Consider the following 12,665-nt stretch of genomic DNA (forward strand, 5'->3'; position numbering starts at 1 on the left):
TATGTTACCAAATGAATCAGGCGGAAGCTATTTATGAAATATGTAGCCTAAAGTAGCTAACTGCTAAATGGTAAATACGTTTGCATATTTAGTAGACGAATGTGAACAATTGATATATTGTGAAAGCAGCAGATGAGATGGATTTGGAGCAAAATTGAATAAAGTAAAATTAAAAGAGTATGTAAAAATGACGTAGTTTGAATGAGCTATGGTTTCTTCGAGGTTTATGTTGAAGGTACCTATTAAGGCAGTTTTATTAACAAATGTTTAGCAAATTTTCTGACATTCGTTTTGTATGCCTACTATTCTTTTGGTTCAGAAAAGACTCACCTTTTGTGACTCAATCTCTTCTTGGATCTGTTTAAGTTCCTCGGCCATTTCAGCTTCTTTGGGGTCCTGTTGGTTCATCGACTCCTCAATCTGCGCTTTTTCCTCTTCAAACGTCTTTCGTAGCTGTGCCACTTTTCCTTTTTCCTGCAAAACGACAGTAAAAGTGTACAAGGAACAGTCAGTGATACAAACAACACAGAAAAATCTTTTGTTTTGCATTCTTTTTGATTGTAAACTCCACGACGGTGCAGCATCAGTATGCTTGCTGACAAACTTGGAGAAACACGGAGGTAACTTAGATTCAAACGGCTGTAGATCTTTGATCCTGAAGTAAAAATCTGTAAAAAAAAACACTATTCTTTTTTTCAGTCTCTCCAAATTACTTGTATTGAGCCCCAAACCTAACATAAACTTGAAGCAGTGCTGAATGAGTATACCAGGATCTGTCGTCAAAGAAACAACTGACAGTCAGCTATTGAAAGAGTTTACGTGTATCTGGCTTCTGTTGAAATTTTCCAGAAATTAAGTCTTTTGCACGTCGAGAGGTATTCCATCTACGACAATAAGGTACTTCACAAAGTAGCCAATAACATTTACATCTGAATCTCTACGATACCTAAGAACAAGTTTCGGGTTCGACGTTATTCAGACACGCTTCTCAGGCTGTCCGCTCGGTGCGGTTCACGTCGACCGGAAACTAATATTAAATGCTGATGATTAGTTCCGTTCTGTATTTCAACACAGATTCTAGCGAAAAGTACTTCAATGAAGTCTTAACACCGAGAAATGCCACTACAGGAAACTTGAAAAGCAATGAAGCTAAAACACGTTTTTTTTAGATTGATTGCGCCGAGCGTTTTATTGGACTACACTAGAGTAGAGGTCTATTCTTGCTTGAATGAGTACGTAGTCTGAAGCAAGCTTGGAAATGACGCTCACTGCATTAAGCGTATCCTTTTGCTTGTATAAAATAGCAATGTATCCGCCCCCCGTTACGAGGGCGGTTATGACGCATCAAGAAGCATAATTGTGAAAGAAAGATGCCTATCTCATGCACACCCATCTAAAGAAATCTGGGAAAAACAAGGTCAATCATATCGCATTTTCTAACGCCAGCTATATACCTTTATTTAAATTGATAAACCTGTTCTGCTCTTTCGACATCTTTCGCATCCAGCATAATGACTTGGTACTCTGTACTGTTACGACCAAACATGATCATTTAGCGTATTTTTCCCACAGTTTTACGAAACAAGGCAGTGTACAATGTAAAATGATACTAAATTCTGAACAATAGGATTTTGGTATTTTCCTATCTCAGCCTTTTTCGAAAAGTGCCCGCGCCACGGCAATAGGTAAGGGGTGCGCAAGTAAAAAAAATATCTTGCTGAATACAGAAGTAATCTAGTTTAGTGAAAAAAATTTTGAGAACTTAATGTCGAAACAAGAAGCCATAAGTTAAAACCAAAGAACTAATGTGTAAAAAGTTGAAAGCCGATGGCGGAAGGTTAATAAAAAAAAAAAATATCCTGAATAACCTTGAGTCCGAAAAGCAGCACACGAAAGTATTCCGGGTTTCCAGGAACAAACCCCTCATGTTACAATAGACGAGATTAAGCGCCTAAATTAGGCCGGGAAAACTGCTGAAAGAGCCAGAATTTCCTGTTGGGTTACTAAGTTCATGGTTTAAGAGGTGTCCTATTATTGTGAAGTGTTTCTTTAGGAAAGAAGGAATTCCTGAGGAAAAACTAGAGGAGTGGTCGCCTTTATCTTTAGAGATAATTTCCATAGTAGGTATTCTTCACGAGAAGCTATTTTTTCGTAAAGTACCGTCTGAACGACTCCGCGAAAAAATCGATTGCTGTAAGAGGCTCTATATAGTTTCCGGAAAACCACTCGGTTGCAAAACTCCAAAAGTGGTAGAGTGAAGTAACAAAAAAAAGACCTTTGACTACGTAGTTTCAGGTAGGTATGTCTGTCCTAGATAACTGGCCGGGCTACTCCCATCAGCGCAGAACAAATTAAATATCTGTTTATGCCCGGTTTCGAACATTAAATCTACCACCTTATAAGTGTTTCTAAGTTTAAAAGTAAGCAAAGAAGTTAGCATTGAACTATCTCACGGAGACAAAAAACATTTCGAACTTATTTCTCGAGCGTCACTTACGTCAGTCAACTGGGCCTTGGTTTCAGTGAGACGTTGTGCGAGGGCTCCCTTTTGTACGCCGAGCTCTGCCAATTTTTTATTGGCTTCACGTTTCTGCAACTCCAGCTGTCGGAGCATCGCCTGGAGCTGTTCGAGTTCTCGTCGCGCGGCCGCAACTTCGGCTTCTCGACGTTTTGCTTCCGCTTCGACACCGTCGACTTCCTCTTGAATGATACGTTTTTCACTGCATTCCGCACGTAACACAAGCATGTACCAGTGTTTCTATGTTGGTAACATTAAATCCCATTTTCGAGGTATATATTTTTTTGAGGTAAAGATATTAGAAGATTTTTTTATGACACCACATATTTGACTAACTGGGGAATCTGAATTGCTCATCTAATCCTATATTTTATTTGTTGTACTACATGTTTAGCTCCATACGAAAAATCAAATTTAGATATTAGGCAGATATCGTCATTACTGTATTATGTTGAAACCAAAAACAGTTCTTATGCAAGCTCATGCATGCCAACCAGGTTTTTTGCTACAACTGCATTTAATAACCTACTGCTTTCAATTGTAGCCAATAATAACTTTCTTTTCTAATACATGAGCATATTTCAACTTGTGAAAAGTTTGAAGTTCACCTAACTCGTATCACAGGTTCTGTACATACACACGGTCACCAATCAAATCTTGTTTTATCATTTTCAACAACAGTTTTTGCCATTTAAAGCTGAGACTTCTTAATTCTATGGAAGGTAATACATTCACTCCATTGCCGAACGCTTTTATTGTAGCATTAAACTGAAAACACAGTGAAAATCATGCTGGTAATGTAAAGGTCGTACTGAAAGTAAGTAGTATCAGAATCACTCACGTCTGAAGCTGACGGATCTCTTCATTTAGCGCGTCGAGCTCTTTATTCCCGGTCGGCTTGTTACGCTCTCGCAGTTTTTCATCTACCAAAATCATGGCTTGAATAAACTGGCCACTGTTTAACCGTCCAGTCTGTCCTGTATCCACTGAACCCCAGATGAACGCAAGGTCCTGTTGCGGCAAACCGGTGTCAAGTAAGGTCTGTTTACAATCAGCGCCGTTGACTAGGCCGTCATTGTCTGTATCTAGTCGCCGAAACAGTTTTAGGTGCTTTTCTCGCTCGAGGTCCATCATCGTCTCGCCGTTTGGTAGCGTTGGAGATCCGGCCTTAACTGGAGGCATCGACACGGTTGGGGGTGAGTTAGCGCTGGGCGCCACCTGAGGTGGAGTAGGCGTCGCGCCATTGTTCGTGGCACTCGTAGGCACCGGCGAGGGTGCAGCGGGTGCAGTGTAGCACGAAGGTATGGGGTTTGAAATAGCAGCTGCGTTGTTCGCTTGCTGTGCCAGCGGTGACAAAGGATCGACGACTGTGGTTGTGGTAGTTGGCAGAGGTTTTGTCTTGACGAGTTGCGGCGGTAAGGACATCGGTATTGGGGCATTCTCCCTGAGCGCCTTAGAAACCAAGTGCATGCTGACCACGAACTCATCTATATCGAGCGATCCGTCCTGATCTTGATCCGACAAGTCCCATATCCGGCCGAGTACATCGACGGGTAACTTGGAGTTTAGCATTACCTGATTGGAAAGAGGAAAGAAAGGATAGAAGGTTAATACTAAAAAACACGGATATCAATGTAGACACGTACAGGGTAAAGCAGTGTGTTTTTAAGTGCTGCTTTGGATCACAAGACTTAACACGGTAGTGTTCTGTGTTGTGACCCTACTTTTTAGTCCAGGAAATTGTTCTTCAAGTCAGAGACACAAAATGCCTCTATCATAAACGTTATACGGAAGATCTGTATTTCTCGTAGAAATTAACATTTATATGCGAATGTCCTTTGATAGCCGGTTTTTTTTTTCGTTACTATTCAAACAGGCTCACCCTTATTGATCACATCTAACAAAACACGAATGATTGTATAACCGGTCAAATGTCCATTTCGATCCCTTCTCAATCCCCTACCGGTTTCACTTTGTTTCCCGGAAGTAGTCCATTTTGTGGTCCGAGAGTGTGGAACATTTGCTCATATTTCGCTCGGTTTTCAGGCTGAATCGACCAGTCGATGGCGGGTGGCGTGTTGAGAAGGCGCGGCGCAGGTGTTTCAGCTTGTATTAACGCGGCCTCAGAGGGGGTCACGTTGGACTGGGCCAGTGCTATGAGCTTGAGTGCAACGAAAAAGCCATACCGATCTAAAAACCTGAAAGAGGCCGCAAGGTTTCACCAAAAATAAACGAAACGACTCGATAAGTGAGTAAATCTTGGGTTGGATTGTAGGTAGTAGATGTTGGAGTTGAAGTAAAAATAAACTGCCTTATTATAAAATACTACCTGTGTAACATGACATGCTGCAGTGGCGAGCCCGTTTGAATGATACAAAGCTGTTTATGGAAAAGGAATTAGATAGAATAGTCAGACATATATTGTTTCACTTAAGGAGCACATGCTGAATTTGGATGTTCGATTAACAAGGGCACTTATGAAGCCCGTGACTTTTTTCGTATTATTTAACTGCTTCGTTTTGATACATGCCCGTAGGTTAACAACATAAACGTCAAGTGAATTGGAACAAATCTATCACAATCAATGCCCTTTTTGAGCAAGAATCTATTGAAGAACCTAGGTAAGCCCAACGACAAGTAAACTTAAATCTAATCAGCACGAATTAATCAAAGTATAATCGGCACAAATATTTCAGTCATCGCATATTGATTTGGCCTAGGTGCCAGTATTTTAGGATGTTAGGAAATAAAAATAATGGTGACGAAGCCACATTTCCACTCGAATTTCCGAAAAAAAAATTAAAAGATGCAAGCGATCTAAGAGAAAGCGTAATACGTTGCGAATGATTGTCAACAATTTAGCTCAACTGATTCCCTCCCTTCCTCTCTAAACGAAGGAGGTCAAAAGTGTGTTACCACCATATAAACCCCTTGAATTGAACAAAAAAATGAATCAAGTCATAGTTTCTACCTTCTGAACACCTTCCACTCACCCTTTTTGATCCGGATCTGCCAGTTCCCAGATATCTCTAAGTATACTATCTGGAAGCGCACTTCGCTTGAGGAAAGCGGCTGCCTCCATTGCCTCAATATGGTTGACTCCGGCTGGGTCAATTTGCTGGTAGAGGGCATCGTAAGCCGCGAGGTGCGGGCCGACCAGCTGAAATATGATCGGTAACATCAACACAATAAAGTTATTTTCTTTATTCACATGAATTGTGCAGTATTTATGCATCATGACATGACGACTCTAAGCATTGGCCGCTGCCAATCGCTTTTCGAGGCTTCGCCAACGCCTAGAACCATCGCGAAAATTAATATAAACTAAGTGTACGAATTCGAAAACGCGGATTGGGTGGCGAAGAAACGGTTTTTCACCTATTTTTTGGACAAAAGTGAAAATGCTGCAAGATGCAGAACATTAAAGGATAGGTATTATTGCATCATCTGTATTATGATAGATAGTTCGATTCTATCTAGCCAACATGCTTAAAAGTTGTTCCTTTAAAGCTTTTAAATAGATTGTTTCACAACTATCGCTGACAACTTTGTTTTAACATTATTGTACAAACATGTTTTTCTGACACTACAGTTCACCTATAGTGAGTAAGAATGAAAACTGGAACTTAAACACGAAACATGCGCGTCGATTGATGAGAACCATCTACCATTTTTCAGATTACACCGTAATCCAATCATGAGAAACGTCTCTGGTTTTTAGGCAAAAAATTGTGGCAAATAATTTTTACATTCCTCCATTGAAACTAAATTATCATTGCTAAGGGAGCTATGTAAAGAAGGATGACAGTCTGGTGGTGCGAAATATCGGGTGTATGACGGTGCGCTGAAATTTTTCATCTGAATTTTATCGATTTTTTCCACGTAGCTAGAGATGTATGTGTTGTGACATTATTATACTGGAAGACAACAAGTTCACAAGTTGGGGTCAATTTTTTTGTTGTATCTGGTCAATTGTTGGACAGATACGGTTCCGAATCGGCTTGCTTACAAGGTAAGGTAGCTGCAACTTCTAATGCACGATACTTTTCTAATCATATTAATAAACACATCGTACTACATACATTGACGCCACTCTGGGTTTTGTCACATTTTTTTTTTCATTTTCACAATATTGTTCTATGTGATCTACTTTGAATTGCCTGTAATCAGCCGCGTTAGAAGTGAGGGTTTTCAGAATGAAATACAATTGATCTATTCGTCAATCCATGTGGCATCCAAGGGTCGAACTTTTTTTTATAGGCGGCTTTTTTCGAATAGTTTGAAACTGTTTGGTGGTGAATGTTTAGTTTTTTGGATATATAATGGCTAGCCATATGTTATTCTTGGTCAGTTTTCGTGATGATTTTATCAGCTTTTTCCGTACTTAAGCAAGCGCTACGAGAAATATCTAGCTTAACCATCTCATCCGATAACTCGTCTCATACGTCTTTAAGGCGCTCTATATTAAGTCTGAATAAAGGCATTTTAACAATTCTAGCACGTTTAGTACAGTCAAATCTCAGCTTTCAGACGACACCAACACGACTCATATTGTCTTGAGACATGTGACTTTAAAGGCTAGTTTCTTCAGAACACCGCAATATTTGACATACAATGAGGAGAATACCTCGTATCCGCAATAACTTGCAAGGCCATTAAACATTTTTTCTAATCTAACATCAACATTTTCGTTATGGTGCTCGACATTGAATTAATCAACAGGGCAAAAAAAGCCACGGCTTGCTTGCTATCTAACAAGAAAAAAAAAAACAAAACGAGGTTTTATAGTTCAGCATAGAAACGGTAATTTAGGTGCCTATGACGCCGTTTGCATTCCGAGTATCTGTATACGTGTATATGTATGTACATGTGAGTAGTTTTACAGGGAGAGAGAACATGCAAAAACTGTGTTATTTTAATTTTATAGAAATAGAATCAAGTGCACGACCTTAACTAATTTAGCCGACGAGCTGATGTAGTCCAGTTGTTAGCGTTTCCATGTTTGGAAGTTTGCCGGGGCTATGTGTTTGTAGATCCAACTGCAGCTATTATTGGACCATTAGTAGTATAGATTGCTGCTGGTGAATTAACTAGCAAAAAGAGAACGGACTAGAGAGCAGTGAAATAAAATAAAGAAGAAAGCAAAACTGAATTTTCGTATAGCTCCTATCGAGAGCCGTTTATTATCATAGACACTAGCAAGTAGGCATCAAGAATTAGACAACAGTTATTGTGAGCTCTTTAGGTATAAAAGAAATGCAGTTGTCTAAGTTTTCCTACGTGTAGCAGAGTCAGTTAAGGCATACAAGCTGTCCATCAGTATTCTATTTTTTCCACACAGGCGATGTAAGATGGAAATACATAGTCGTATACAGGAACCTAATATCTAGTGTTTGCTTTTTTGTACATATTTAATATAGAAAATATATCCTATATGTAATATAGAAAAGTAGAATTTTGTGAAGGACATCGCAAGATGTTGGATAGATTTCTACGCCCTTTTACTATGAGGTCTATTCGCATATTTTCTCAACATTTAGACGTATACACTATATATATCAGATATGGGTGATTGTATACCAGCGAATACAACGACAGCTCAAAATCTCGCGCATTTTTTTAACCATTTGTTCTGCTTGTTTATTGTTCGTTTACTTTGTGTTAAAAATTTGTCTCTATTTTCATCAGATGATCGCAGAAAGTTTGAATTATAGGATTCTATTCCCTTAATTGAAATTTTGTTCGAGACTTTTTCGAACATTTTCGGTGTAAAGATAAACCTCTTTTGAGTTCTTATTGTCTAAATTTTTTGCATTTATGTATATAATAGGACAAGTCACTTACAAAATTATATTAGGTAACTTCGCGCTAATTGTCTTCTATTTATTCACTGACACCTGTAAATGACACACAAACTAATTGATTAGAGTATACTATCTCATGGGTCCGTTGTCATCCTCGTCGCTACTCCAGTTATCTTGTGTGACAACAGATAGACCCTGCCTAGGCTTTCTGGTAGCTACTCCGGATTCCTCTTGTTGGATGTACCCCTTCTGATTGGCTTCTTCATCCAACAAATCCGTCGAAGTCCACAGCAGTATATTACGATCACTGCCAGCCGAATACAGTCTGTTGCTGAATGAACAGTATTCCACAGCGTTCACCGAATTGAAGTGGCCGGTCAGATCTATGAGTTTCAAACCGCTGGTAAGATCAAATATTTTCACAAGTTGATCCGATGGAACAATCACCATCGGCGGTGAAGTGTCCGTGGTCATTGCAATCTTGACACCTTTCAGTGCGTGACACTTCACGCGACCGAAGTTGATCTGACGATTCTTCGCCAACGCTACGTCCCATAACCGAACGGCGTTGTCCTCACCGAAAGTCACCAGTCCAGTGCCATCTGGAGTGAACTTTAGCGAGACGAGGCGTCCGTCGTGTGCTTTTCGATGGGCACCCCTTCCTTTGCCATCGCTATGCACGTCGAGTGCTGTCAAATGGCCTCTCGAGTAGCGAATGTCCCACAGTACACATTTGCCGTCGCTACCACCGGTAACACATATGTTCTCACAGGTGGGCGACCAGGCCACTGTGAGCAATGTGCCTCGATGGGCACCGGACAGTTGATGGATCTTCGTTCCGACCCGCAGATCCATGATCTGCGCATATGGATACTCGGTAGCAAAAAGGACCATCTGTGAATTGAGCGATGACACATGGTGGCGATAAATTCGCCGCTCCATCTTCTGTACTAAGACCGGCCTCAAACGGTTGGTATCCCACAGTTTAAAATTACGATCCATACCCGATGAAGCGAAAACGCCTGTGTCCAGTGGCCACCATTGTATACTCTCCACACTGAACTCGTGACAATGCCTATTGCTTTTGTCGATCCGGCACACGACCTTTAGCGTTCCACCATTGGAATGCTCGGTTGGATCGACTTCGTGCGTGTCATGAATGAAAATCTGGCCTGAAGCACCGGCCGATAACAAGTACCTGCCCTCCACAGGATCAAGATGGAGCGTATTCACCGGAGAGCGATGGCACCGTTCAACGTCTAAGCTTTTTGACAGACAAAGTTCAGCGATTTTGCCAGCCATCTGAGTTCTGCTAAAGGTCGCTGCTGATATGCAGCCCCGTTGAAGATCGTAAAGCAAGTTTAACCTACTGTCGAACCTCATTGTAAGGCGTTTATCCTAAGCTTAGTCTAGTTCTACAGCGAAAGTTTTCTGAGTAAAGATTGTTGTGGAAGAACACAGCTCAAGTCGACCTTCAATCAACTGCCCTACAATTTCGGTAGATAGTATCACTGAACAAGTAACATGCTGCGACGGTTTGACGTGAAATTCGATCGTGACCTACAATCAATGCAGTCCTGCAATCCGCACGTCGATATTTAACGGGAACACTCTATACACATTAGCATATATAGACACATCTGCTATACAGGCTCCAACCGTAATACGGACACGCTTAGAACGTTTTGTAACATGTACTTTGTCTCGGAGAAATTCCAGTCACGAACTACAGGTGCAAATACCGGTACATTTTGCAGGTGGCCATGAACCAACGAGAAGAGCTGCAATCGTTTCAATAATTTTGTTATATGTCTAAGCTAAACTACCCATTGCAAGCCACCACTCAGTAATTGTCACTAGCCATGAGGCAGGTTGACGCCCATTGACCAACAATTATTAACTGGCACTAACGCTGAAAGAGTTAGACAAAAGCCTTCGCGTGTAATACCGTCATCCAGTCACTAATACACCGTATGCCATGATAAACATATGAGTCTATTGCATTTTCGAATTCGAATCTCTTTCAGACAGTATACGCGAAGGATGACGACAACAACGGTGTCAGCTAAGCTCTATCACAGCAGAACCGAGTCGAATGATGCAACCCGACTTTCGCTCCTACATTAGAACGAACCATGGCATGTCAATTTCATTGTTTCTCCGGCATATCATCGCTTTTATGGTGTATCATAATTTTCATGGCAAATCATCATATTCTTTCATTTTTACTATATTCGGTATCTGTTCTAAGCGAAGTCAGGAATCCATTTCAGCATCACCCATCTGCCCTTAGCGAAATACATGTGTCGAAAACTTGACAACGTATAACAAAAGATCTCCCGCTTTCGTTAACTTAGACAGTTGACTACCGTTAGTACTACAACGCCGCCCATATTTCTATTGGAGAAATCTTACAGGACACGCCGCGAACTGTCCATCGTTACTCCGCTTATACAGAAACAGTCACCGAACATCAGCAGTTTAATTTGGATGGCGTCTGCTCTAATATTTACCAATAACTGATACATGAGTGAGTAACAACACAAATCTACTGCCTATTATGAGAACAGTTCTTTACAAGCTAAAATAGCGCATGATGGTATTAACAGAAGAGATGCACGATACGGCTGGTGAAACGAAGAGCGGAAAGTCGTTGCTGCTGTTCTACCTATTACATTAGGCCGATAAATAGAAAGCAACGAGCATGACACAACAGTAGTCAAAGAAAAGCATTCGCTCTACAGATAGTGGACCTGCACTCTGCCCCAGTATATCTACGAAAGCGCTATTGAAAGAGTTTAAAATACGCAAATAGGTTGTAAGGTGGATAGGGCCTAAGCCGCCGTTTAAGTTCACGCTCGGCAGTAGCAATGACCAGCGCTAGAGATTACCGGCCTGTTGAGGCCTGTTCCAAATCAACGTTGTACCTGCTACCAGCACAACTGCTGCGGCTCTAATGAACAAACAAACTGGTTCGGCAAGGGAGAACGCATTAATATCACTAGTATTTGTATATACCATCAAATCAAAGTTATTTTAATCGTATCGCGTTTAAAGAAAAAAAAAATGTGAGAAATCCATGTGTGCGAGTGACCTTTTTCTGTTATATGCTGTGGCCAGTTCAGTCAGTACTTACGCCTGAATGAAACGTGAAAATAAGCGTTAATTGAGGCGGAGGAGGTTCTGCATTTTATGCTTAGGCGTCACCGGCGTCACCCAAATAATTTTGTCTAATTTCATAACCAAGAAGTTTCTTGCCTAGAATTGCGCATTGGTTTGACCACTGAATACAAGAACTTTGAATAGTTTCAGAGCATTAAAGTCACAGATTCTTCCCGGCTCACCTCACTTATGATTAAACGTTTTCATCTAAGTCTCGTATTATTTAACTTTGGTTTGTACAATACGCCAGCCAGTGATAATTATTTGAATAATATATGTAAACATATATATAAGCTCAGTATATTTTTAGGCCTTGAAAACTATTAAGAAGAATGAGACCACCGGAGAAAAAGCGTGTGCGTCACATTTAAAATGAACGTTTCTAAAGGAAGACTGATTTCTTGAACAAACTTGGCGTCGCTGGTTGTTAGAGGTAATTCAAAGTGTTGCCCAGGACGTACGAACTGGGTCGAGCATATCACGAGGCGGTACATGTGTTGCCTATTGCCAGATGGGTTGCCGTGGACATTGTTCCTATGTTAAATAATTTACTATTGATTAGCAAATCAAACACGAAGTGAAATTAACCGCATTATTGATGCAGCGTTTATAAGTAATAAGGAAGAACATGAATAACTTTTCTCAGAACGTGTCGACGCTTCAAAGGTGTCCGTTGAATTCCAAGCTCAAAATGCTGTTATATATGCTTATGATTTATTGCGTAAACAAATCACTCTTCTATCTGTTCTGCTTTGTTTCGAGTGCTCCATTCGTCCCACACTCAGAAGAGGCTCGATTATGCTAAGTATTTTCGAGTGACGCGTTAATATATAAACAAAAGTATTCTTGTTCTCATATTTTTAATTATATGAAAAATGACTGTCTAAGGCAATGCCTAACGTCAGAGGCCAATCAAAACACAGCCATCTCTAGTATCTGTAGTATAGTTATGTGAGTTGATCTGTGATAGAGTAAGATGAGCATCCGAGAGACATTCAATCTTAGCCTGTATAGAGCCGTCTGTCTCGTCGTAGTCCACGAACAATGCAAGCAATTTCCACGTTGCGAATATTAAGTACCATTTTGAATGTGTCGTCATAAGTCGCAGATACGTACATCAGTTTTCACCTACATGTGCATCCTGTTATTACAGATGTGTAGCTTGTATATATATGTATATA

General features: G+C 40.5%; 2 protein-coding genes and 1 long non-coding RNA gene across 6 annotated transcripts in view; 1 reads left to right on the forward strand and 2 right to left on the reverse strand.

Moving 5' to 3' along the window:
- Positions 1 to 12,665, reverse strand: part of Eps-15 (Epidermal growth factor receptor pathway substrate 15) — a 35,577-nt gene that overhangs the window by 7,779 nt on the left and 15,133 nt on the right. For 2 of the 4 annotated variants that reach the window (XM_086987769.1, XM_022805287.2), the window contains exons 2-6: positions 5,512 to 5,678; positions 4,482 to 4,716; positions 3,360 to 4,093; positions 2,498 to 2,720; positions 331 to 474 (exon numbers count right to left, since the gene is read on the reverse strand). In XM_086987769.1, the coding sequence (XP_086843895.1) occupies positions 331 to 474; positions 2,498 to 2,720; positions 3,360 to 4,093; positions 4,482 to 4,716; positions 5,512 to 5,600 (1,425 nt within the window). In that variant the 5' untranslated portion in view covers positions 5,601 to 5,678. Of the gene's footprint in view, positions 1 to 330; positions 475 to 2,497; positions 2,721 to 3,359; positions 4,094 to 4,481; positions 4,717 to 5,511; positions 5,679 to 7,466; positions 7,591 to 8,362; positions 8,494 to 12,665 lie in introns of those variants that run through there. The other 2 variants (XM_022805290.2, XM_022805289.2) reach the window with 2 other exon arrangements.
- LOC111250287 (DNA excision repair protein ERCC-8-like) lies at positions 7,667 to 9,705 on the reverse strand. Its single transcript, XM_022805291.2, has one exon. The coding sequence runs from the start codon at positions 9,703 to 9,705 to the stop codon at positions 8,452 to 8,454; it is 1,254 nt and encodes a 417-aa protein (XP_022661026.1). The 3' UTR covers positions 7,667 to 8,451.
- LOC147755776 (uncharacterized) overlaps positions 10,097 to 12,665 on the forward strand; it is a 3,614-nt gene continuing 1,045 nt past the window's right edge. Inside the window, exons 1-2 of the long non-coding RNA XR_015326901.1 lie at positions 10,097 to 10,460; positions 10,740 to 10,852. This is a non-coding gene — a long non-coding RNA (uncharacterized LOC147755776). The remainder of the gene's footprint in view (positions 10,461 to 10,739; positions 10,853 to 12,665) is intronic.

This window comes from Varroa destructor, unplaced genomic scaffold (assembly GCF_002443255.2).
Source record: "Varroa destructor unplaced genomic scaffold, Vdes_3.0 BEIS01000004.1, whole genome shotgun sequence".
Lineage (NCBI taxonomy): Eukaryota > Metazoa > Arthropoda > Arachnida > Mesostigmata > Varroidae > Varroa > Varroa destructor.

Excerpts from the sequence above, each read along its gene's own strand:
- LOC111250287 (XM_022805291.2), bottom strand. The coding sequence starts at position 9,705 with ATGAGGTTCGACAGTAGGTTAAACTTGCTTTACGATCTTCAACGGGGC.